The sequence below is a fragment of the Anomaloglossus baeobatrachus genome, chromosome 3, assembly GCF_048569485.1.
Source record: "Anomaloglossus baeobatrachus isolate aAnoBae1 chromosome 3, aAnoBae1.hap1, whole genome shotgun sequence".
In the NCBI taxonomy this organism is placed as follows: Eukaryota; Metazoa; Chordata; class Amphibia; order Anura; family Aromobatidae; genus Anomaloglossus; species Anomaloglossus baeobatrachus.
This window is the reverse complement of record NC_134355.1, coordinates 26,702,753-26,728,760: the sequence shown is the minus strand read 5'-3', so window position 1 is coordinate 26,728,760 and position 26,008 is coordinate 26,702,753. Positions and strand designations below refer to the sequence as shown.

General features: G+C 53.2%; 1 protein-coding gene across 5 annotated transcripts in view; it reads left to right on the top strand.

Moving 5' to 3' along the window:
* The window catches only part of NVL (nuclear VCP like), a 67,543-nt gene that overhangs the window by 2,513 nt on the left and 39,022 nt on the right, over nucleotides 1-26,008 (top strand). For 2 of the 5 annotated variants that reach the window (XM_075339076.1, XM_075339077.1), the window contains exons 2-9: nucleotides 105-178; nucleotides 2,129-2,181; nucleotides 10,629-10,716; nucleotides 11,611-11,668; nucleotides 12,137-12,415; nucleotides 12,646-12,775; nucleotides 19,257-19,327; nucleotides 22,444-22,578. In XM_075339076.1, the coding sequence (XP_075195191.1) occupies nucleotides 105-178; nucleotides 2,129-2,181; nucleotides 10,629-10,716; nucleotides 11,611-11,668; nucleotides 12,137-12,415; nucleotides 12,646-12,775; nucleotides 19,257-19,327; nucleotides 22,444-22,578 (888 nt within the window). Of the gene's footprint in view, nucleotides 1-104; nucleotides 179-2,128; nucleotides 2,182-10,628; nucleotides 10,745-11,610; nucleotides 11,669-12,136; nucleotides 12,416-12,645; nucleotides 12,776-18,831; nucleotides 19,162-19,256; nucleotides 19,328-22,443; nucleotides 22,579-26,008 lie in introns of those variants that run through there. The other 3 variants (XM_075339078.1, XM_075339080.1, XM_075339079.1) reach the window with 3 other exon arrangements.

The following is a 26,008-nucleotide window of genomic DNA, read 5'->3' as shown; positions in this document are numbered from 1 at the left end:
CCTGCAGCTTTGACCCTGTGCATAATAACAAGCATTTATCCCCTGCCCCCATCAGACTTTGAGTCTTAGGACTCTATTTCTTATATATTTGTTGTTTTCCGCAGTATTTGAGCAGTAACAGATGTGGCGGGTACGTGGACATCGCGGCCGTGGCTGCTGACCTGCAGAAAACTTACAGGTAACGTACATCATCCACAGTGGCCGGGTCACATAAGCTTTTCACAAATGTCTGTGGGGTTTTCGTTGGACGGCGGAGGGCGTCATGGTGTCAGGATTCTCCAATTAAAGGAGACAAAACTCTGCAGAAACAGCGCCTCCCTGACCCTGGGTCGTGAGTGGTACTGCAGATTAACCCCTTCATGACATTTGACATCTCTATACTTCATGGTCGGATACAGTTTCCAACCGGTGACATATATTCGTAGGTCATGGCGATCACGTCCGGGAGCTCGGTATAGGTTATCGCCGAGGTCAGGGTGTCACAGCCAGAAAAGGCACATAGTGAACGACATAAAAAGTAAATAACTAAAGCCAATTCTTCACCTGCTGTTGATTTGTTTGTTCTGCCTCCCACAGATTGCAGTACGGCGTGGCTCACATTTATCATGTGCTCTACGCTGAGCGCTTGCACCGGGGATTATGTGTAAATCTCTGAAAAGTGTAATTCAGACAAAATTCCCAATAGAGAATTCACTGTAATGCGGCGGAGGGAGTCACTTTGACCTCATGTCTGGCCTGTGGTCCGGCGGTGTCCATCTTTTTAGAAGTACACGCCAACAGTTTTGTTCACCTTTGAAAAGACCGTCACCACTGAACAGAGGCCGAACAGAGTCCAGAGTAACTCTGCTGCCTCATTAGTAATTCTGCTGCCTCATTTCACCTGAATCATAAATTTTGGAGATGTAGATGGAAACCCTGATGTAAGGGCTCAGCATAGAGCACAGGATAAATGTGATCTCATCCAAAATGTTCTATAAACCAAATCGCCACCAAATACCATTCAACTCAACCCAAAAATACAAGTCTCCGCTCAGGTCCATCATCATGATGTCGGAAATGTAGGGGCTTCCATGTTACTGGTAACACAAAGGCTCTGCAATAACGCTATGGCTCCCCCCTCATAAAAGAAATCCAGCAATATCTGCGCTCCAAAATCCAAATGCCCCCCTCCCTTCTGAGCTCCACAATGTGCCTAAACCACAGTTAGCGTCCACATGCTTGGCATTGTTGTAGTGAGGAGACCCCGCTTAAGTGTATGCAGGTGCAGGTCTCCAGGAGTATGAGCTGTGCACAATGTACGGGCACTACAATGTACTGGGCACAGCAAGGACTCATTTGCAATTTTTAATTCTGAAACATTGATTGTGTTTGTCTCCATGGGTGTTTTCCAGAGACTAAATTGTCACTAGACACGTAGATGAATTATCAGCGGGGTCTAATTTCCAAAGGTTTGGTCACTTGAGGGGGATTTCTTCTCTTCTGGCACTTGGGGGCTCTGCAGATGTAGTCCGCAAACTATTCTAGGAAAATCTGTGCTCCAAATATCAAATGGAGCTCCTTCCCTCCCGAGCGCTGTGGTGCAGCCGAACAGTAGATTTCCACCACATATGAGGTATCAGCGTACTCAGGAGAAATTACACAACAAATTGTATGGTTCATTATCTCTTGCTGTTCTTGTGAAAATGCAAAATTTAGGGCTAAAACATTTATGTATGAAAAATGCTCATTTTTCTTCCTTCCACACCGCTTTAGTTTCTTTGAAGCACTTAAAGGGTTAATAAGCTTCTTGGATGTGGGTTTGAGCAGGGTGAGGGGTGCAGTTTCTACAATGGGGTCACTTTTGGGTGTTGTCTGTCACTTCAAATATGATGTGGTCCCTAAAAAAATGGTTTTGTAAATTTTAGCTGGAGCTGTAATGGAAGGACGCACGCCTCTGACAACGCCTTCCACGTCATTCCTTTGTTCTTTTCTTTTTTTTTTCCACTGTCTGGAATAGTCCAACATTCTTTCCAGAAGGGCCTCCGTTCCACCCTTCCAGCACTTGATGAGCGTTTGGACCCTGTAGTGACACTTCTCGCTACTTTTAAGCATCCTCTCGTGATATAACAACCTGTGTTTTTATCTGCAGCTCAGAATACGGCAGAAGAAAGCGAAACGCCTTCAAAATCCAAGTAGAGAAAGGTGAGAAGTCCGATGACATCACTAATACTGTGAATGCAGGCAAATCACTGACAGCAAGCAGAGATATAGTGTCTGTAACTAAGCTGCATACTGACTACAGGCCAATGTGGGGAAGGGGGGGGGTCAGCCATAAGATGTGATGAGTGGGCACTACCATGCTCAGGTGCTCTGTACTGGTAACTAGTGATGAGCGGGCACTACCATGCTCGGGTGCTCAGTACTGGTAACTAGTGATGAGCGAGCACTACCATGCTCAGGTGCTCTGTACTGGTAACTAGTGATGAGCGGGCACTACCATGCTCGGGTGCTCAGTACTTGTAACTAGTGATGAGCGGGCACGACCATGCTCAGGTGCTCTGTACTGGTAACTAGTGATGAGCGGGCACTACCATGCTCAGGTGCTCAGTACTGGTAACTAGTGATGAGCGGGCACGACCATGCTCGGGTGCTCTGTACTCGTAACTAGTGATGAGCGGGCACTACCATGCTCGGGTGCTCGGTACTCGTAACTAGTGATGAGTGGGCACTACCATGCTCGGGTGCTCTGTACTGGTAACTAGTGATGAGCGGGCACTACCATGCTCGGGTGCTCAGTACTGGTAACTAGTGATGAGTGGGCACTACCATGCTCGGGTGCTCAGTACTCGTAACTAGTGATGAGAGGGCACTACCATGCTCAGGTGCTCAGTACTGGTAACTAGTGATGAACGGGCACTACCATGCTCGGGTGATCAGTACTGGTAACTAGTGATGAGCGGGCACTACCATGCTCAGGTGCTCAGTACTCGTAACTAGTGATGAGAGGGCACTACCATGCTCAGGTGCTCAGTACTGGTAACTAGTGATGAGTGAGCACTACCATGCTCGGGTGCTCAGTACTGGTAACTAGTGATGAGCGGGCACTACCATGCTCGGGTGCTCAGTACTGGTAACTAGTGATGAGCGGGCACTACCATGCTCAGTGTTCAGTACTGGTAACTAGTGATGAGCGGGCACTACCATGCTTGGGTGCTCTGTACTCGTAACTAGTGATGAGCGGGCACTACCATGCTCGGGTGCTCAGTACTGGTAACTAGTGATGAGCGGGCACTACCATGCTCGGATGCTCAGTACTGGTAACTAGTGATGAGCGAGCACTACCATGCTCAGGTGCTCAGTACTGGTAACTAGTGATGAGCGGGCACTACCATGCTCGGGTGCTCAGTACTGGTAACTAGTGATGAGCGGGCACTACCATGCTCGGGTGCTCTGTACTCGTAACTAGTGATGAGCGGGCCTTACCATGCTCGGGTGCTCAGTACTGGTAACTAGTGATGAGTGGGCACTACCATGCTCGGGTGCTCAGTACTGGTAACTAGTGATGAGCGGGCACTACCATGCTCGGGAGCTCTGTACTCGTAACTAGTGATGAGCGGGCACTACCATGCTCAGGTGCTCAGTACTGGTAACTAGTGATGAGCGGGCACTACCATGCTCGGGTGCTCAGTACTGGTAACTAGTGATGAGCGGGCACTACCATGCTCAGGTGCTCAGTACTGGTAACTAGTGATGAGCGGGCACTACCATGCTCAGGTGCTCAGTACTGGTAACTAGTGATGAGCGGGCACTACCATGCTCGGGTGCTCAGTACTGGTAACTAGTGATGAGCGGGCACTACCATGCTCGGGTGCTCAGTACTGGTAACTAGTGATGAGCGGGCACTACCATGCTCGGGTGCTCAATACTCGTAACTAGTGATGAGCGGGCACTAGCATGCTCGGGTGATCAGTACTGGTAACTAGTGATGAGCGGGCACTACCATGCTCGGGTGCTCAGTACTGGTAACTAGTGATGAGCGGGCACTACCATGCTCGGGTGATCAGTACTGGTAACTAGTGATGAGCGGGCACTACCATGCTCGGGTGCTCAGTACTGGTAACTAGTGATGAGCGGGCACTACCATGCTCGGGTGATCAGTACTGGTAACTAGTGATGAGCGGGCACTACCATGCTCGGGTGCTCAGTACTGGTAACTAGTGATGAGCGGGCACTACCATGCTCGGGTGCTCTGTACTCGTAACTAGTGATGAGCGGGCACTACCATGCTCGGGTGCTCTGTACTCGTAACTAGTGATGAGCGGGCACTACCATGCTCGGGTCATTGTTGTGGATCGTGAATTTCTTCGGCGCTCCATTGGGAGACCCAGACGATTGGGTGTATAGCTACTGCCTCCGGAGGCCACACAAAGCAATTACACTAAAAAGTGTAAGGCCCCTCCCCTTCTGGCTATACACCCCCAGTGGGATCACTGGCTCACCAGTTTTCTGCTTTGTGCGAAGGAGGTCAGACATCCACGCATAGCTCCACTGTTTAGTCAGCAGTAGCTGCTGACTATATCGGATGGAAGAAAAGAGGGCCCATACTAGGGCCCCCAGCATGCTCCCTTCTCACCCCACTTGTGGTTTGTAAGGTTGAGGTACCCATTGCGGGTACGGAGGCTGGAGCCCACATGCTGTTTTCCTTCCCCATCCCCCTGAGGGGCTCTGAGGAAGTGGGATCTTTCCGGCCACCAAGCCCTGAGGCCGGGCTCCATCCACAGACCCATAGAACCTGCTGGATGTGGAGCGGGAGTGCCGTTCAGGGACAAGGCCCTGCAACTTTCAGGTACTCTGTGTCCCCGTATGGCAGGCCACGCACACTCCAGGCTTGCTGGGTGTGCTAGTGCGCCGGGGCCTGTAGCGCTGTGCGCTGGGCTTATAGTCCCTGCAGATTACTGGGGGACTTTACGTGTGGGGACCGCCGCGCCGACCGCCCCTGGAGCGGCGGCGCAGCTGCGACTTGTAGTGCGCCGGGGACGCGCCGACCGCGCTTTTACGGCGGCGGCGCTTCTAACTTTAGTCCCCGGCTTTTGCGGCCTAGCGCCGCTTCGTTCCCGCCCCCACCCTGTCACTCAGGGACAGGGAGAGACGCTGTTCTATAGCAGCGCCGAGGGCTGGAGCCTTATTTGCATTCTCCAGCCCCCTTTACTAGACACAGTGGGCGCCGGGTTCCCGCTCTTGTCTCGGGCACGCCCTCGGCCCGCCCCTCTCCTCTGGACGCCGGCAGCCATTCCGGCACGCAGAGCGGAAAAACGGAGACACTGAGCTACCAGCACAGGATTCCGGCGCCACACACCCGCTTTTGTGCGGGCGGTAAGCGGCAACTAAAGTGCTGACCCACTAATGCCGAAGTGTCCTGTTGTACTTTTGTACGGTCGCTATTCAGGATGCAGACCTAGAAACAGCAGCAAAAGATCAGGGGTGCTAAAGCACAGACTCTATATGCTGCTTGTCTTGCATGTGCTGCAGTGTCTTGTGTCCTTTATGCTTGTATGCTTTACATTGCACTGTAAGGGCTATTCTTGGCTGTCTACCCGCCTAGATGGCTAGACAGCGGCAGCAAACAGCAAGGGTGCTAAGGCACAAGCTTTCAATGCTGCTTGGATTGCATGTGCTGCAGTGGTTATTTTCATGCTTGTATGCTATACATTCACTGTATGTCGCTTTTCCTGGCTAATGCTCCTGAATAACTAGACAACGGCAGCAGAAAAGCAAAGGTGCCAAGGCACAGGCTTTCTATGCTCCTTGTACTGCATGTGCTGAAGTGTTTATTGTACTTCATGCTTGTATGCTATACATTGCACTGTACGGTCGCTATTCTTGGCTAATGCTCCTAGATGGCTAGACAGCAACAGCAAAAAAAAAAAAAAAAGCATGGGTGCCAAGGCACAGGCTTTCTATGCTGCTTGTACTGCATGCGACTGTTCCAGGACCCCCAGTGTGTGCAATTACTCAACGGGGTCTCTGCTACAGGTGGCCAAAAGAACCACCTGTGATCCCTGTCCAGGGACAGGGACGGAGTTGCAGTTTCCGCTGATATATTGTCTGTGGCTATGACTAACATCTTACAGACTTTGCAGTCCAGACAGACCTTGGGCAATGTTGATTCAATGCCCCTGGCCACCCTGATTTCGAAACAAATCATGGCTCCAGGAGGGTCCCATGCATCCCAGGGTGCAGGCTCTGACACGGACGACAGTCCCAGACGGCCTAAGCGAGCTCCCTAAGAACGGCCCTCGACTTCATCACAGTACTCTCTGTATGATGAGGCAGACGTAGCTGTTCAGGACTCTGATCCTGAGACCGCTCTCAATCCGGATACACCGGATGGTGACGCTATAGTGAATAATCTTATAGCGTCCATCAATGGAAGGTTGGGTATTTCTCCCTCAACTCCTCCAGTGGAGGGGTCAGCTTCACAGCAGAAGAAATCCCCATTTCGGTATCTCAAGCGTATATTGAGTACTTTTCTGGTCACTCTGACTCCAGAGACGCAGTCCAGGAACACCACGCTTATCCCGATAAGCGTTTCTCCAACCGTATTGAAGATACGCGTTGTCTCTTCCCCCCTGACGTGCTCAGGCGCTCCAAGGGTGGATCCCCCAATCTCCAGGCTTGCGGCTAGATCTATAGTTGCAGTGGAAGATGGGACTTCACTTAAAGATGCCATTGACAGACAGATAGCCCTATCGGCGGGTCGGTTGCCCCGGCATTCGCAGCCATAGAGGCACTCCAAGCTATTTCAGCTAGTATTGCGCAGAGGGACGCGGTCACATGTACATCTTGGCCGCAGTAGCGTCCTTCACCTCGCAATGTCGGCATTGCGACTCAAGCTGTTTATGCTGTCCTGGACTCTACGAGCCGTACGTCAGTGGCGTCCGCCAACTCCGTGTTGTTACGCTCCTAGTGTTAAGGGATTGGAGCAGATGCTGCTTCCACAAAAGTGCTTAACCAGATTGCCTTTATCTGGTGACACACTGTTTCGTGAGCGGTTGGATTAAATCATTCAACTGTCCAAGGGTACGGATTCTTCCTTACCCCAGCTATCAAACAAGACCCATCAGGAGAAGGGACAGTCGAGGTTTCGGTCCTTCCCAGGCTCGGGCACGTCCCAATTGCCCTCGTCCAACAGGACTCAAAAGGCTCAGAGGGGCGCAGGTTCCTGGCGGGCTCAATCACGCCCGGAGAAGGCAGCCGGAGGAACCGCTACCAAGGCGGTTTCCTCATGACTTTCAGCCCTCTCTCTCCGCGTCCGCGGTCGGTGGCAGACTCCCCCGCTTTAGCGACATTTAACTGCCACAGGTCAATGGCCGGTGGGTGAGAGACAGTTTGTCGCAAAAACTTCCTCACCGGCCGAGCCGAGGCTCTTCTGCAGGCAGTAGGAGTCGTAATCCCGGTTCCTCCTCAGGAACAAGAGACACTTTTTACTCCGATCTGGTCGGGGTGACAAAATAGGACGACTCCTTCCGTTCCGTTCTGGACCTTAAACTGCTCAACAAGCACGTGAAAACCAGGCGGTTCCGGATGGAATCCCTCCGCTCCGTCATTGCCTCAATGTCTCAAGGAGATTTCCTAGCATCAATAGACATCAGGATGCTTATCTCCACGTGCCGATTGCTCCAGAGCACCGGCGCTTGCTACGATTCGTTATTGAAGACGAGCATCTTCGGTTCGTAGCCCTACCCTTCGGTCTGGCGACAGCCCCACGGGTTTTCACCAAGTTCATGGCAGCAGTGGGACCACTCCCGCACTCTCAGGGTCACCCTGTGATCCCTTACTTAGACCATCTACTTGTCAAGGCACTCTTTTAAGAGGCATGCCAACACAGCCTGAACATGGCGCTGGAGACTTCCCAGAGTTTCGGGTGGGTCCTCAACTTTTCAAAGTTAAACCCAATCGCTGGCATATCTTAGCTTGGGGTTTCACACTCTCTCAGCGATGGTGAAGCTTCCACTGGACAAACAGCGGTCACTACAGACGGGGGTGCAGTCTCTCCTTCAAGGAGACACCTCATCCAGAGGCAGTCCCTTTCACGCAGTTTCATCTGCGTCCACTTCAATAGAACATTCTTCGCTAATGGGAGGGGAAGTCGATGTCCCTACACAGGAACGTCCCCCTTTCTCAGACGATCAAGGACTCTCTTCAGAGGAGTCCACTCTTCAGATCAATTGTCTGGAGCTCTGGGCAGTGCATATGGCCCTGCAAGACTTCCTGCAGTGGCTGGAAGGCAAACAGATCCGAATTCAGTCGGACAATCCACAGCGGTGGCATACATCAACCACCAAGGCGGACTACGCAGTCGGCGAGCCTCCCAGGAAGTCCGCCGGATTCTGCTAGGGGTGGAAGACAGAGCATACACCATATCCGCAGTTCACATCCCGGGCGTAGAAAACTGGGAAGCAGACTTCCTCAGTCACCAGGGCGTGGACGCAGGAGAATGGTCTCTGCACCCGGACGGGTTTCACGAATCGGCACAACAGCAAGGTCCCGGTTTTCATGACGATCAAAGAGCTCTGGCGACAGGCATCTCACGGTCGGTCAACCGTGGGCACTACCAGACCGGCCAGACTTACTGTCCCAAGGGCCGTTTTTCCATCTGAATTCTACGGCCCTGAACCTACTGTGTGGCCATTGCGTCCTAGATCCTAGTGTCCTCAGGATTATCCCACGGGGTCGTTGCCACCATGAGACAGGCTATGAAGCCCACGTCTGCTAAGATCTACCACGGAAGTGGAAGATTTTCTTTTCCTGGTGCTCTGTACAAGGAGTGTCCCCCTGGCCATTGGCATTGCCTACTTTTCTTTCCTTCCTGCAATCTGGGTTGGAAAAGGGCTTGTCGCTCGGCTCCCTTAAGGGGCAAGTCTCGGCGCTATTGGTGTTTTTTTCAGAAGCGTCTAGCACGACGTCCGCAGGTACGCACGTTCCTGCAGGGGGTTTGGTCATATCGTCCCCCCGTACGAGCGGCCGTTAGATCCATGGGATCTGAACAGGGTACTAGTTGCTCTCCAGAAGCCGCCTTTCGAGTCTCTGACGGATGTTTCACTCTCTCGACTATCACGGAAAGTGGCCTTTCTGGTAGCGATCACGTCTCTTCGGAGAGTGTCTGAGCTAGCGGCGCTGTCATCCAAGGCTCCCTTCCTGGTGGTCCACCAGGACAAGGTAGTGCTGCGCCCCATTCAGGAGTTTCTCCCTAAGGTAGTATCCTCGTTTCATATTAATCAGGATATCTCCTTACCTTCTTTTTGTCCTCATCCGGTTCACCGGTATGAAAAGGATTTACATTTGTTAGATCTGGTGAGAGCACTCAGAATCTACATTTCCCGCACGGCGCCCCTGCGCCGCTCTGATGCACTCTTTGTCCTTGTCGCTGGTAAGCGCAAAGGGTCGCAGGCTTACAAAGCCACCCTGGCTCGATGGATCAAAGAACCAATTCTTGAAGCCTACTGTTCTGCTGGGCTTCCGGTTCCATCAGGGCTGAAGGCCCATTCTACCAGAGCCGTGGGTGCGTCCTGGGCATTACGACACCAGGCTACGGCTCAACAGGTGTGCCAGGCAGCTACCTGGTCGAGTCTGCACACTTTCACCAAACATTATCAGGTGCATACCTATGCTTCGGCGGACGCCAGCCTAGGTAGAAGAGTCCTGCAGGCGGCAGTTGCCTCCCCGTAGGGGAGGGCTGTCTTGCAGCTCTAACATGAGGTATTTCTTTACCCACCCAGGGACAGCTTTTGGACGTCCCAATCGTCTGGGTCTCCCAATGGAGCGCCGAAGAAGAAGGGAATTTTGTTACTTACCGTAAATTCCTTTTCTTCTAGCTCCTATTGGGAGACCCAGCACCCGCCCTGTTGTCCTTCGGGATTTTTGGTGGTTTTTCGGGTACACATGTTGTTCATGTTGAATGGTTTTCAGTTCTCCGATGTTACTCGGAGTGAATTTGTTTAAACCAGTTATTGGCTTTCCTCCTTCTTGCTTTTGCACTAAAACTGGTGAGCCAGTGATCCCACTGGGGGTGTATAGCCAGAAGGGGAGGGGCCTTACACTTTTTAGTGTAATTGCTTTGTGTGGCCTCCGGAGGCAGTGCTATACACCCCAATCGTCTGGGTCTCCCAATAGGAGCTAGAAGAAAAGGAATTTACGGTAAGTAACAAAATTCCCTTCTTTCCTAATGAATAGTACAAGTGAGTGATTCCCGGCAGTCATGTGACTTTACCGTCCTTGCTCACCTCCTGATGTAGATGTGTGAGGAGCCGGGTTACCCCTCTGAGGCGGATGCGTCTGGTGTACACGGGTTTAGACTGATTGGAGGGGTCTCAGCTCTCCGGAGGCCGTCACTGTTCTCCTTCACTTGTCTTTAAGCCTCAACTGATGGCGGTTTAAGGAGATATTGTACCCCGGTCAGTGAGCTCTTTGCTCTGCCCATATACAGTATGGCCGCTGATGGCATCACGAAGGGTCGCTCTCTCGCACCCGCCGCCATCAGCAGCGCTGTGCCCACACGCCAGGTCGCAGGGACGCAGATATAACACACAGCGGTCACCTTGTGTGCTGGACATGTGTTTAGCGACATGATTTTTTTTCTTCTTTTCTAGTATTTAAAGTTATCTGTGATGAAAATGAAGACGATGAGAATCTGGAGGAATCGCATTTGGCAAAGCGGGCAAAGAGGGGAGCGGATGGGTAAGCGGGCAAAGAGGAGAGCGGACGGGTAAGCGGGCAAAGGTGGGGAGCGGACGGGTAAGCGGGCAAAGGTGGGGAGCGGACGGGTAAGCGGGCAAAGGTGGGGAGCGGACGGGTAAGCAAGCAAAGGTGGGGAGCGGACGGGTAAGCGGAGAAAGGTGGGGAGCGGACGGGTAAGCGGGCAAAGGTGGGGAGCGGACGGGTAAGCGGGCAAAGGTGGGGAGCGGACGGGTAAGCGGGCAAAGGTGGGGAGCGGACGGGTAAGCGGGCAAAGGTGGGGAGCGGACGGGTAAGCGGGCAAAGGTGGGGAGCGGACGGGTTAGCGGGCAGAGAAGGGGAGCGGACGGGTTAGCGGGCAGAGAAGGGGAGCGGACGGGTAAGCGGGCAAAGGTGGGGAGCGGACGGGTAAGCGGGCAAAGGTGGGGAGCGGACGGGTAAGCGGGCAAAGGTGGGGAGCGGACGGGTAAGCGGGCAAAGGTGGGGAGCGGACGGGTAAGCGGGCAAAGGTGGGGAGCGGACGGGTAAGCGGGCAAAGGTGGGGAGCGGACGGGTTAGCGGGCAGAGAAGGGGAGCGGACGGGTAAGCGGGCAAAGGTGGGGAGCGGACGGGTAAGCGGGCAAAGGTGGGGAGCGGACGGGTAAGCGGGCAAAGGTGGGGAGCGGACGGGTAAGCGGGCACGGATAAGCGGGCAGAGAAGGGGAGCGGACGGGTTAGGGGGCAGAGAAGGGGAGCGGACGGGTTAGCGGGCAAAGGTGGCGATCAAACGGGTAAGCGGGCAAAGGTGGGGAGTGGACGGGGAGAGACACGTCAACTGTACATAGTCGTGGTGTCTGTTGGATACGGATGATAAAAAATAACACAAAAAAAATTTGAGTTTTATTTTCTTTTATGTAGGAATCTGGAATTCCCTTCAGAAGACTCCACAGACACCGATGACTACACAGATCAGCCCGTGAGTACTGACTATAGAGAGGGGGAAATGTACGCTCTACAGGAAAGAGAACCCCCCCCCGACACAAGAGCTGACACTCTACAGGAGAGAGAAACCCCCCCCCCCCCCCCGACACAAGAGCTGACACTCTACAGGAGAGAGAAACCCCCCCCCCCCCGACACAAGAGCTGACACTCTACAGGAGAGAGAACCCCCCCCCCCCCCCCGACACAAGAGCTGACACTCTACAGGAGAGAGAACCCCCTCGACACAAGAGCTGACACTGTACAGGAGAGAGACCACCCTGCACATAAGAGCTGACACTCTACTCTCATCCTCGGGGGTGTCAGATTTGGGGTCTTGTTTTCCTTCCTCTTCTCTTGTCTCTGGGTTCCCGGATCCTGATGATTCGATGTCTCCCCCCCCCTGTTCTCGGGTTCCCTGTTTTTTTTTTTCTCTCATTAATCCGTTTTCTTGCTTCATTTCTAGTCCACAAACCACATGAACACTTCGCTTCTGTCCTTGTACCGGAAAGAAAATCCTGAGTGCTCCCTGGACTCCCCCTCCAAAAATGAGACCCCGGTCACCAGTACCCCCGCCCCACACAAACCCCCCCGAACCCAGGGATCCGGAGACGCCATGGAACTGAGCTCCTCGGGGGCCGGATGGTTCATTGACAAGACGCCCAGAAAACCTCTGAAGAAGAACGTCCTCCTCATAGATCTGTGTGACGATGGAGACGGGGGGCAGCGAGCAGAGGACGACGAGGTAATGGACCCTTGTGTATCGCTGAGGGGTGGGGGATGGGTAAAACATAGCGTGTGCAAATCTAATGCAACACTTGGCTTGGTCATTTCATACTCTAGTCGCATCCAAAGCTGCATTTAATCGTCATTTCCTAATGGCCGGGACCCCAGCTGCCCGCTATAACAGCCCTGCACAATAAATGCCGTATAAACAACACCCAAAAAACTATTATTTTTCTCCTTCCCTGATAGAAATCAGTGGAGACGTCTATTCTGGAGTCTGAGAAAAGAAAGCCAAAAGTAAAGAAATCCCGGAGAGAGAAGAAGACGGCGGCCGAGGACGTAGATGAGGAAATCAGATCCGCTCTGATGAAGAAGAAAGGTGAGAAGACCTAGATGAGTAATGCAACCAGCAGAATAGTGAGTGCAGCTCTGGGGTATAATACAGGAGGTAACTCAGGATCAGTAATGTAATGTATGTGCACAGCGACTGCACCAGCAGAATAGTGAGTGCAGCTCTGGAGTATAATACAGGAGGTAACTCAGGATCAGTAATGTATGTACACAGTGACTGCACCAGCAGAATAGTGAGTGCAGCTCTGGGGTATAATACAGGAGGTAACTCAGGAGCAGTAATGTAATGTATGTACACAGTGACTGCACCAGCAGAATAGTGAGTGCAGCTCTGGAGTATAATACATGTTTTATGTAGCTTGTATCTCTTTGTAGAATAATGAACTTGGCTTACAATTCTTGTTTCTTTGTCGCTCTATTGGGAGACCCAGACAATTGGGTGTATAGGCTATGCCTCCGGAGGCAGCACAAAGTATTACACTCAAAAGTGTTAAGCCCGTCCCCTTCTGCCTATACACCCCCCGTGCTCCCACGGGCTCCTCAGTTTTTATGCTTTGTGCGAAGGAGGCAGACATGCACAGCACAGCTCCACAGATTGGTCAGCAGCAGCTGCTGACCAGGTCGGATGGAAGAAAAGTGGGCCCATATAGGGCCCCCAGCATGCTCCCTTCTCACCCCACTCTTGTCGGCGGTGTTGTTAAGGTTGAGGTATCCATTGCGGGTACGGAGGCTGGAGCCCACATGCTGCTTTCCTTCCCCATCCCCCTCAGGGCTCTGGTGAAGTGGGATCCTATCGGTCTCCAGGCACTGAGACCGTGCTTCATCCACAACTCCTGTGGAGCCTGATGGATAGGAGCCGATACCGTTCAGGGACATGGCCCTGCTACGTGAAGGTACTCTGTATCCCTGTAGGGACCGTGCACGGCAACACCTCAGCTTTGCTGGGTGTGCTAGTGCACCGGGGACCGCGGCGCTGACCGGGTCTATATGTGCCATTACACACTCAGCGTCGCTGAGTGTGTTTATATGTAGGGGCTACCGCGCTAACCGCCGCTGCCATGTGAAACTGCGGCGCGGCTGGGACTTGTAGTTCGCCAGGGACTTCGGCGTCGGCCGCGCTTTTACGGCGGCGACGCTTATACTCGAGTCCCCGGCTTTCTTGCAGCCTAGCTTCCTTTTTCCCGCCCTCAGCCCTGACAGGCAGGGGGAAGGGCGGGACGCTGCACGGAAGAGAGGGACAAACGAGCAGCATGAGGGCTGGAGCATGCTTTGCATACTCCACTCCCCTCACTGTGCACTGTGTGAGACGCCCACGGCTCCCTCCTCTCGTCAGGACGCCGCAGCCATTCCTGTCAGCTCCTCCGACGCTGCAGAGAGGGATTAACCCTGGGAAACCCAGACACGGTCTCTGGTGGCCTCACAACCGCTTTAGGCGGCTGGTAAGCAGCACATGTGGTGTTAGCCCCATGGTGCTGTAGTGTATTGATACATTCTGTGTTATTACTATATACTTTACACTGTATGAGCACAGTTCATTATGGCTATTTACCCTTTTGTGTTAATCAGGGAAAACAATAGCATGGCGCCCACAAAGACAGGGGTGCCAAAAAACAGGATTATTAGGCTGCCTGCGCCGCTTGTACGACCCAGCTGCCGGCAGGTCCCATTGACCCTCATTGTGTGCAATGTGTGGCCCCTGTGACTTTCTTCTTCAGCCAGAGCATCTGCTAAGAGGGGCCCAGGGGGAGACACCTGTTGACACGGTCCTTAGTGACGGGGATGGAGTTTGCAAAACTCTCTGAGACTATGGCTGAGATACTAGAAGCCTTGCAGTCCAGGCCGGTATCTCAGCAAAGGGACTCTGTTGAATCATTGTTCCCTGGCCCCCCTCAATTGGACCAACAATGTCCTCCCGGGGTATCTCATACATCCCAGGCTGAGGGTTCTGACTTAGACCCCAGCCCCAGACCGACTAAGCGGGCTCGCTTAGAATTTCCCTCGACATCATGTTGTTCAGGGTCTCAGCGGGGGGAATCTCCGGTTGATGATGCGGAGGTAGCTGATCAGGATTCTGATCCTGAGGGCGCTCTCAATCTTAATACTCCAGACGGGGACGCCATAGTGAACGATCTCATTGCGTCCATCAATCAAATGCTGGATATTTCTCCCTCAGCTCCTCCGGCGGAGGAGTCTGATTCTCAGCAGGAGTAATTCCGCTTCAGGTTCCCCAAGCGTACACCGAGTATGTTTCTAGACCATTCTGATTCCAGAGAGGCAGTCCAGAATCATCATGCTTGTCCAGATAAGCGTTTTTTCTTAGCGCCTTAAGGATACACGTTGTCCTTTTCCACCTGACGTGGTTAAAGGTTGGACTCAGTGTCCCAAAGTGGATCCTCCAATCTCCAGACTGGCAGCTAGATCCATACTTGCAGTGGAAGATGGAGCCTCGCTCAAAGATGCCACTGACAGGCAGATGGAGCTCTGGTTGAAATCCATCTATGAAGCTATCGGAGCTTCTTTTGCCCCAGCATTCGCAGCCGTATGGGCGCTACCAGCTATCTCAGCAGGTCAAGCGCAAATTGAAGCAGCCACATGCACGGCCGCGCCACAAGTGGCATCCATTACCTCCCAAACCTCGGCAACGCTATTAGTGCTGTCCTGGACTCTGCGAGCTGTACGGCGGTTGCGGCCGCCAATTCGGTGGTACTCCGCAGGGCCTTATGGCTACGGGAATGGAAGGCAGATTCTGCTTCCAAAAAAGCGCTTAACCAGTTTGCCAATTTGTGGCGACAGGTTGTTTGGCGAGCGTCTGGATGAAGTCATCAAACAATCCAAGGGAAAGGATACATCCTTACCCCAGTCCCAACCAAACATATCCCAACAGAGGAGAGGGCAGTCGAGGTTTCGCTCCTCTCGGGGCGCGGGCAGGTCCCAATTCTCCTCGTCCACAAGGTCTCAGAAAGACAAAGGAGCTCTGATGCATGGCGGTCTAAGTCACGTCCTAAACAGACCACCGGGGGCGCCGCTAACAAAGCGGCTTCCTCATGACTTTCGGCCTCCGCTAGTAGCATCCTCGGTCGGTGGCAGGCTCTCCCGCTTTTGCGACACCGGGCTGCCACAAATAAAAGACCGCTGGGTGAGAGTTATTCTGTCTCACGGTTACGAGATAGAGTTTACCTCTCGTCCCCCGACTCGATTCTTCAGGTCATCCCCGCCTCCCGAGCGAGCCGAGGCTCCTCTGCAGGCGCGGCGCACTCTGACGGCTGAAGGAGTGGTGATCCCTGTTCCTCTTCAGCAACAGAGCCACGGTTTTTACTCCAACTTGTTGGTGGTCTCAAAGAAGGACGGGTCTTTCCGCCCGGTCCTGGACCTGAAACTGCTCAATAGACGGGTAAAAACCAGGCGGTTCCGGATGGAATCCCTCCGCTCCGTCATCGCCTCAATGTCCCAAGGAGATTTCCTTGCATCAATCGATATCAAAAATGCTTATCTCCACGTACCGATTGCTCCAGAGCACCAGCACTTCTTGCGCTTCGCCATAGGACACGAATACCTGCAATTCGTGGCACTGCCGTTCGGCCTGGCAACAGCCCCACGGGTTTTTACCAAGGTTATGGCTACTGTAGTAGCGCTTCTACACTCCCTGGGTCACGGTGATCCAGTATTTGGAAGATCTGCTGATCAAGGCACCCTCTATAGAGGCATGCCAACGCAGCCTTGACGCTACCCTGGAGACTCTCCAGGGTTTCGGGTGGATCATCAATTTTCCAAAGTCAAATCTGACACAGGCCCAATCGCTGACATATCTTGGCACGAAGTTTCATACTCTCAGCGATAGTGAAGCTTCCGCTGATCAAGCAGCAGTCACTACAGAAAGGGGTACAATCTCTCCTTCAAGGCCAGTCACACCCCTTGAGGCGCCTCACGCACTTCCTGGGGAAGATGGTGACAGCAATGGAGGCAGTCCCTTTCGCGCAATTTCACCTGCGTCCCCTTCAATGGGACATCCTACGCAAATGGGACAGGAAGCCGACGTCCCTCGTCAGGATCGTCTCCCTCTCTCAGACGACCAAAGCTTCCCTTCGGTGGTGGCTTATTCCCACTTCATTAGCGAAGGGGAAATCTTTCCTACCCCCATCCTGGGAAGTAGTCACGACGGACGCGAGTCTGTCAGGGTGGGGAGCGGTTTTTCTCCACCACAGGGCTTAGGGTACGTGGACCCAGCAAGAGTCCTCGCTTCAGATCAATTTTCTGGAAATACGGGCAGTGTATCTTGCCCTGAAAGCTTTCCAGCAGTGGCTGGAAGGCAAGCAGATCAGAATTCAGTCGGACAATTCCACAGCGGTGGCATACATCAACCACCAAGGCGGCACACGCAGTCGGCAAGCCTCCCAGGAAGTCCGGCGGATTTTGATGTGGGTGGAAGCCACGGCCTCCACCATCTCTGCAGTTCACATTCCAAGCGTGGAAAACTGGGAAGCGGATTATCTCAGTCGCCAGGGCATGGACGCAGGGGAATGGTCCCTTCACCCGGACGTGTTTCAGGAGATCTGTTGCCGCTGGGGGGTGCCGGACGTCGACTTCATGGCGTCCCGGCACAATAACAAGGTACCGACGTTCATGGCACGGTCTCAAGATCCCAGAGCTCTGGCAGCAGACGCCTTAGTTCAGGATTGGTCGCAGTTTCAGCTCCCTTATGTGTTCCTCCGCTGGCACTGTTGCCCAGAGTGTTACGCAAGATCAGGGCCGACTGCCGCCGCGTCATCCTCGTCGCTCCAGACTGGCCGAGGAGGTCGTGGTACCCGGATCTGTGGCATCTCACGGTCGGCCAACCGTGGGCACTACCAGACCGACCAGACTTGTTATCTCAAGGGCCGTTTTTTCCATCTCAATTCTGTGGCCCTCAACCTGACTGTGTGGCCATTGAGTCCTGGATCCTAGCGTCTTCAGGGTTATCTCAAGAGGTCATTGCCACTATGAGACAGGCTAGGAAACCAACGTCCGCCAAGATCTACCACAGGACGTGGAAAATTTTCCTGTCGTGGTGCTCTGCTCAGGGTTTTTCTCCCTGGCCATTTGCCTTGCCCATTTTTTCTGTCCTTCCTTCAATCTGGACTGGAAAAGGGTTTGTCGCTCAACTCCCTTAAGGGACAAGTCTCAGCGCTCTCTGTGTTTTTTCCAGAAGCGCCTAGCCAGACTTCCACAGGTACGCACGTTCCTGCAGGGGGTTTGTCACATCGTTCCTTCTTACAAGCTGACGTTAGAACCCTGGATTCTGAACAGGGTGCTGATGGTTCTTCAGAAACCACCATTCGAGCCAATGAGGGATATTTCTCTCTCACGCCTTTCGCAGAAAGTGGTTTTCCTAGTAGCAGTCACTTCACTTCGGAGAGTGTCTGAGCTAGCAGCGCTGTCATGCAGAGCCCCTTTCCTGGTTGTTCACCAGGACAAGGTGGTTCTGCGTCCGGTTCCGGACTTTCTCTCTAAGGTGGTATCCCCCTTTCATCTAAATCAGGATATCTCCTTACCTTCTTTTTGTCCTCATCCAGTTCACCAATGTGAAAAGGATTTGCACTTGTTAGATCTGGTGAGAGCACTCAGACTCTACATTTCTCGTACGGCGCCCCTGCGCCGCTCGGATGCACTCTTTGTCCTTGTCGCTGGCCAGCGTAAAGGGTCACAGGCTTCCAAATCAACCCTGGCTCGGTGGATCAAGGAGCCAATTATCGAAGCTTACCGTTCGGCTGGGCTTCCGGTTCCCTCAGGGCTGAAGGCCCATTCTACCAGAGCCGTGGGTGCGTCCTGGGCTTTGAGACACCAGGATACGGCTCAGCAGGTGTGTCAGGCGGCTACCTGGTCGAGCCTGCACACTTTCACGAAACACTATCAGTTGCATACCTATGCTTCGGCGGATGCCAGTCTAGGTAGGCGAGTCCTTCAGGCGGCGGTTGCCCACCTGTAGGAAAAGGCCGTTTTACGGCTCTCTTACGAGGTATTATTTTACCCACCCAGGGATTGCTTTTGGACATCCCAATTGTCTGGGTCTCCCAATAGAGCGACAAAGAAGAAGGGAATTTTGTTTACTTACCGTAAATTCCTTTTCTTCTAGCTCTAATTGGGAGACCCAGCACCCGCCCCTGTTTTTTTGTGTACACATGTAGTTCATGTTGAATGGTTTCAGTTCTCCGATATTCCTTCGGATCGATGTTACTTTAAACCAGTTTATAATTCTTTTTCCTCCTTCTTGCTTTTGCACCAAAACTGAGGAGCCCGTGGGAGCACGGGGGGTGTATAGGCAGAAGGGGAGGGGCTTAACACTTTTGAGTGTAATACTTTGTGCGGCCTCCGGAGGCATAGCCTATACACCCAATTGTCTGGGTCTCCCAATTAGAGCTAGAAGAAAAGGAATTTACGGTAAGTAAACAAAATTCCCTTCTTCTTTGTACTATAGACTGTGGCTCTTCTTCTGCTTTTATATTTCTGATTTCCTGTGTGATTTCTGTTTATAGCAGAAACCATTGAGTTGCAGAAGTCGTTTGTTCGCTTTGAAGATGTTGGAGGAAATGACGCCACGCTGACCGTACGTATCCGCTCTGCAGTGGGCATTGTGCTGTATTGGAAGTGACAAAGATAGAAATGGATGATGATGACATCTAGTTATATTATATTGGATTGCTGTATGAGATGTATTAAACCCACCATGGCTGCTGCGGAGCCTCCTTATATTACACCTCGGCTGCTGCGGAGCCTCATGATATTACACCTCAACTGCTGCGGAGCCTCATGATATTACACCTCGGCTGCTTTACACCTCGGCTGCTTTACACCTCGGCTGCTGCGGAGCCTCATGATATTACACCTCGGCTGCTGCGGAGCCTCATGATATTACACCTCGGCTGCTGCGGAGCCTCATGATATTACACCTCGGCTGCTGCGGAGCCTCCTGATATTACACCTCGGCTGCTGCGGAGCCTCATGATATTACACCTCAACTGCTGCGGAGCCTCATGATATTACACCTCGGCTGCTGCGGAGCCTCATGATATCACACCTCGGCTGCTGCGGAGCCTCATGATATTACACCTCGGCTGCTGCGGAGCCTCATGATATTACACCTCGGCTGCTGCGGAGCCTCATGATATTACACCTCGGCTGCTGCGGAGCCTCATGATATTACACCTCGGCTGCTGCGGAGCCTCATGATATTACACCTCGGCTGCTGCGGAGCCTCATGATATTACACCTCGGCTGCTGCGGAGCCTCATGATATTACACCTCGGCTGCTGCGGAGCCTCATGATATTACACCTCGGCTGCTGCGGAGCCTCATGATATTACACCTCGGCTGCTGCGGAGCCTCATGATATTACACCTCGGCTGCTGCGGAGCCTCATGATATTACACCTCGGCTGCTGCGGAGCCTCATGATATTACACCTCGGCTGCTGCGGAGCCTCATGATATTACACCTCGGCTGCTGCGGAGCCTCATGATATTACACCTCGGCTGCTGCGGAGCCTCATGATATTACACCTCGGCTGCTGCGGAGCCTCATGATATTACACCTCAACAGCTACACCGCCTCATGATATTACACCTCGGCTGCTGCAGAACCTCATCGTATTACACCTCGGCTGCTGTAGAGCCTCCTCGTATTACACCTTGGCTGCTGCAAAGCCTCATCGTAGTTCACCTCGGCTGCTGCAGAGCCTCATCGTATTGCACCTCGGCTGCTGTAGAACCTCATCCTATTACACCTCAGCTGCTGCAGAACCTCATCCTATTACACCTCAGCTGCTGCAGAACCTCATCCTATTACACCTCAGCTGCTGCAGAACCTCATCCTATTACTCCTCAGCTGCTGTAGAGCCTCATCCTATTACACCTCAGCTGCTGCAGAACCTCATCCTATTACACCTCAGCTGCTGCAGAACCTCATCCTATTACACCTCGGCTGCTGTAGAGCCTCATCGTATTGCACCTCGGCTCCTGGAGAGCCTCATCGTATTGCACCTCGGCTGCTGTAGAACCTCATCGTATTGCACCTCGGCTGCTGCGGAGCCTCATCCTATTACACCTCGGCTGCTGCGGAGCCTCATGATATTACACCTCAACAGCTACACCGCCTCATGATATTACACCTCAGCTGCTGCAGAACCTCATCCTATTACACCTCAGCTGCTGCAGAACCTCATCCTATTACACCTCAGCTGCTGCAGAACCTCATCCTATTACACCTCGGCTGCTGCGGAGCCTCATGATATTACACCTCAACAGCTACACCGCCTCATGATATTACACCTCAGCTGCTGCAGAACCTCATCCTATTACACCTCAGCTGCTGCAGAACCTCATCCTATTACACCTCGGCTGCTGCAGAACCTCATCGTATTACACCTCGGCTGCTGGAGAGCCTCATGATATTACACCTCGGCTGCTACACCGCCTCATGAAATTACACCTCGGCTGCTACACCGCCTCATGATATTACACCTCGGCTGCTGCGGAGCCTTATATTACACCTCGGCTGCTGCGGAGCCTCATGATATTACACCTCAGCTGCTGCAGAGCCTCATGATATTACACCTCAGCTGCTGCAGAGCCTCATGATAGTACACCTCAGCTGCTGCAGAGCCTCATGATATTACACCTCAGCTGCTGCAGAGCCTCATGATATTACACCTCAGCTGCTGCAGAGCCTCATGATATTACACCTCAGCTGCTGCAGAGCCTCATGATATTACACCTCAGCTGCTGCAGAGCCTCATGATATTACACCTCAGCTGCTGCAGAGCCTCATGATATTACACCTCAGCTGCTGCAGAGCCTCATGATATTACACCTCAGCTGCTGCAGAGCCTCATGATATTACACCTCAGCTGCTGCGGAGCCTCATGATATTACACCTTAACAGCTACACCGCCTCATGATATTACACCTCAGCTGCTGCAGAACCTCATCCTATTACACCTCAGCTGCTGTAGAGCCTCATCGTATTGCACCTCGGCTCCTGGAGAGCCTCATCGTATTGCACCTCGGCTCCTGGAGAGCCTCATCCTATTACACCTCAGCTGCTGCGGAGCCTCATGAAATTACACCTCAGCTGCTGCTGCGCCTCCTCATATTACACCTCGGCTGCTGCGGAGCCTTATATTACACCTCGGCTGCTGCGGAACCTCATGATCTTACACCTCGGCTGCTGCTGCGCCTCCTCATATTACACCTCGGCTGCTGCTGCGCCTCCTCATATTACACCTCGGCTGCTGCGGAGCCTCATGATATTACACCTCGGCTGCTGCGGAGCCTCATGATATTTCACCTCGGCTGCTGCGGAGCCTCATATTACACCTCGGCTGCTGCGGAGCCTCATATTACACCTCGGCTGCTGCGGAGCCTCATATTACACCTCGGCTGCTGCGGAGCCTCATGATATTACACCTCGGCTGCTGCGGAGCCTCATGATATTTCACCTCGGCTGCTGCGGAGCCTTATATTACACCTCGGCTGCTGCGGAGCCTCATATTACACCTCGGCTGCTGCGGAGCCTCATATTACACCTCGGCTGCTGCAGAGCCTCATGATATTACACCTCGGCTGCTGCGGAGCCTTATATTACACCTCGGCTGCTGCGGAGCCTTATATTACACCTCGGCTGCTGCAGAACACTTATCTTTTCCGCGGTTTCTCACTCTTTACAGGATGTCTGCAAGCTGCTGATTCATATGCGTCACCCTGAAGTGTATCAGCACCTGGGGGTGGTGCCGCCCCGCGGATTTCTGTTACACGGTCCCCCGGGATGCGGGAAGACGTTACTGGCGCAGGCGATCGCCGGGGTAAGAGGCTTTTTAGTCTGTATTTTGTCATTTCTTCGGCGCTCCATTGGGAGACCCAGACGATTGGGTGTATAGCACTGCCTCCGGAGGCCACACAAAGCAATTACACTAAAAAGTGTAAGGCCCCTCCCCTTCTGGCTATACACCCCCAGTGGGATCACTGGCTCACCAGTTTTCTGCTTTGTGCGAAGGAGGTCAGACATCCATGCATAAGCTCCACTGTTCAGTCAGCAGTAGCTGCTGACTATATCGGATGGAAGAAAAGAGGGCCCATACTAGGGCCCCCAGCATGCTCCCTTCTCACCCCACTTGTGGTTTGTAAGGTTGAGGTACCTATTGCTGGTACGGAGGCTGGAGCCCACATGCTGTTTTCCTTCCCCATCCCCCTGAGGGGCTCTGAGGAAGTGGGATCTTTCCGGCCACCAAGCCCTGAGGCCGGGCTCCATCCACAGACCCATAGAACCTGCTGGATGTGGAGCGGGAGTGCCGTTCAGGGACAAGGCCCTGCAACTTTCAGGTACTCTGTGTCCCCGTATGGCAGGCCACGCACACTCCAGGCTTGCTGGGTGTGCTAGTGCGCCGGGGACTGTAGCGCTGTGCGCTGGGCTTATAGTCCCTGCAGATTACTGGGGGACTTTACGTGTGGGGACCTCCGCGCCGACCGCCCCTGGAGCGGCGGCGCAGCTGCGACTTGTAGTGCGCCGGGGACGCGCCGACCGCGCTTTTACGGCGGCGGCGCTTCTAACTTTAGTCCCCGGCTTTTGCGGCCTAGCGCCGCTTCGTTCCCGCCCCCACCCTGTCACTCAGGGACAGGGAGAGACGCTGTTCTATAGCAGCGCCGAGGGCTGGAGCCTTATTTGCATTCTCCAGCCCCCTTTACTAGACACAGTGGGCGCCGGGTTCCCGCTCTTGTCTCGGGCACGCCCTCGGCCCGCCCCTCTCCTCTGGACGCCGGCAGCCATTCCGGCACGCAGAGCGGGAAAACGGAGACACTGAGCTACCAGCACAGGATTCCGGCGCCACACACCCGCTTTTGTGCGGGCGGTAAGCGGCAACTAAAGTGCTGACCCACTAATGCCGAAGTGTCCTGTTGTACTTTTGTACGGTCGCTATTCAGGATGCAGACCTAGAAACAGCAGCAAAAGATCAGGGGTGCTAAAGCACAGACTCTATATGCTGCTTGTCTTGCATGTGCTGCAGTGTCATGTGTCCTTTATGCTTGTATGCTTTACATTGCACTGTAAGGGCTATTCTTGGCTGTCTACCCGCCTAGATGGCTAGACAGCGGCAGCAAACAGCAATGGTGCTAAGGCACAAGCTTTCAATGCTGCTTGGATTGCATGTACTGCAGAGTTTATTTTCATGCTTGTACATTCACTGCATGTCGCTATTCTTGGCTAATGCTCCTTGATGACTAGACAACAGCAGCAGAAAAGCAAGGGTGCTAAGGCACAAGCTTTCAATGCTGCTTGGATTGCATGTGCTGCAGTGGTTATTTTCATGCTTGTATGCTATACATTCACTGTATGTCGCTTTTCCTGGCTAATGCTCCTGAATAACTAGACAACGGCAGCAGAAAAGCAAAGGTGCCAAGGCACAGGCTTTCTATGCTCCTTGTACTGCATGTGCTGAAGTGTTTATTGTACTTCATGCTTGTATGCTATACATTGCACTGTACGGTCGCTATTCTTGGCTAATGCTCCTAGATGGCTAGACAGCAACAAAAAAAAAAAAAAAAGGCATGGGTGCCAAGGCACAGGCTTTCTATGCTGCTTGTACTGCATGCGACTGTTCCAGGACCCCCAGTGTGTGCAATTACTCAACGGGGTCTCTGCTACAGGTGGCCAAAAGAACCACCTGTGATCCCTGTCCAGGGACAGGGACGGAGTTGCAGTTTCCGCTGATATATTGTCTGTGGCTATGACTAACATCTTACAGACTTTGCAGTCCAGACAGACCTTGGGCAATGTTGATTCAATGCCCCTGGCCACCCTGATTTCGAAACAAATCATGGCTCCAGGAGGGTCCCATGCATCCCAGGGTGCAGGCTCTGACACGGACGACAGTCCCAGACGGCCTAAGCGAGCTCCCTAAGAACGGCCCTCGACTTCATCACAGTACTCTCTGTATGATGAGGCAGACGTAGCTGTTCAGGACTCTGATCCTGAGACCGCTCTCAATCCGGATACACCGGATGGTGACGCTATAGTGAATAATCTTATAGCGTCCATCAATGGAAGGTTGGGTATTTCTCCCTCAACTCCTCCAGTGGAGGGGTCAGCTTCACAGCAGAAGAAATCCCTATTTCGGTATCTCAAGCGTATATTGAGTACTTTTCTGGTCACTCTGACTCCAGAGAAGCAGTCCAGGAACACCACGCTTATCCCGATAAGCGTTTCCCCAACCGTATTGAAGATACGCGTTGTCTCTTCCCCCCTGACGTGCTCAAGCGCTCCAAGGGTGGATCCCCCAATCTCCAGGCTTGCGGCTAGATCTATAGTTGCAGTGGAAGATGGGAATTCACTTAAAGATGCCATTGACAGACAGATAGCCCTATCGGCGGGTCGGTTGCCCCGGCATTCGCAGCCATAGAGGCACTCCAAGCTATTTCAGCTAGTATTGCGCAGAGGGACGCGGTCACATGTACATCTTGGCCGCAGTAGCGTCCTTCACCTCGCAATGTCGGCATTGCGACTCAAGCTGTTTATGCTGTCCTGGACTCTACGAGCCGTACGTCAGTGGCGTCCGCCAACTCCGTGTTGTTACGCTCCTAGTGTTAAGGGATTGGAGCAGATGCTGCTTCCACAAAAGTGCTTAACCAGATTGCCTTTATCTGGTGACAGACTGTTTCGTGAGCGGTTGGATTAAATCATTCAACTGTCCAAGGGTACGGATTCTTCCTTACCCCAGCTATCAAACAAGACCCATCAGGAGAAGGGACAGTCGAGGTTTCGGTCCTTCCCAGGCTCGGGCACGTCCCAATTGCCCTCGTCCAACAGGACTCAAAAGGCTCAGAGGGGCGCAGGTTCCTGGCGGGCTCAATCACGCCCGGAGAAGGCAGCCGGAGGAACCGCTACCAAGGCGGTTTCCTCATGACTTTCAGCCCTCTCTCTCCGCGTCCGCGGTCGGTGGCAGACTCCCCCGCTTTAGCGACATTTAACTGCCACAGGTCAATGGCCGGTGGGTGAGAGACAGTTTGTCGCAAAAACTTCCTCACCGGCCGAGCCGAGGCTCTTCTGCAGGCAGTAGGAGTCGTAATCCCGGTTCCTCCTCAGGAACAAGAGACACTTTTTACTCCGATCTGGTCGGGGTGACAAAATAGGACGACTCCTTCCGTTCCGTTCTGGACCTTAAACTGCTCAACAAGCACGTGAAAACCAGGCGGTTCCGGATGGAATCCCTCCGCTCCGTCAGTGCCTCAATGTCTCAA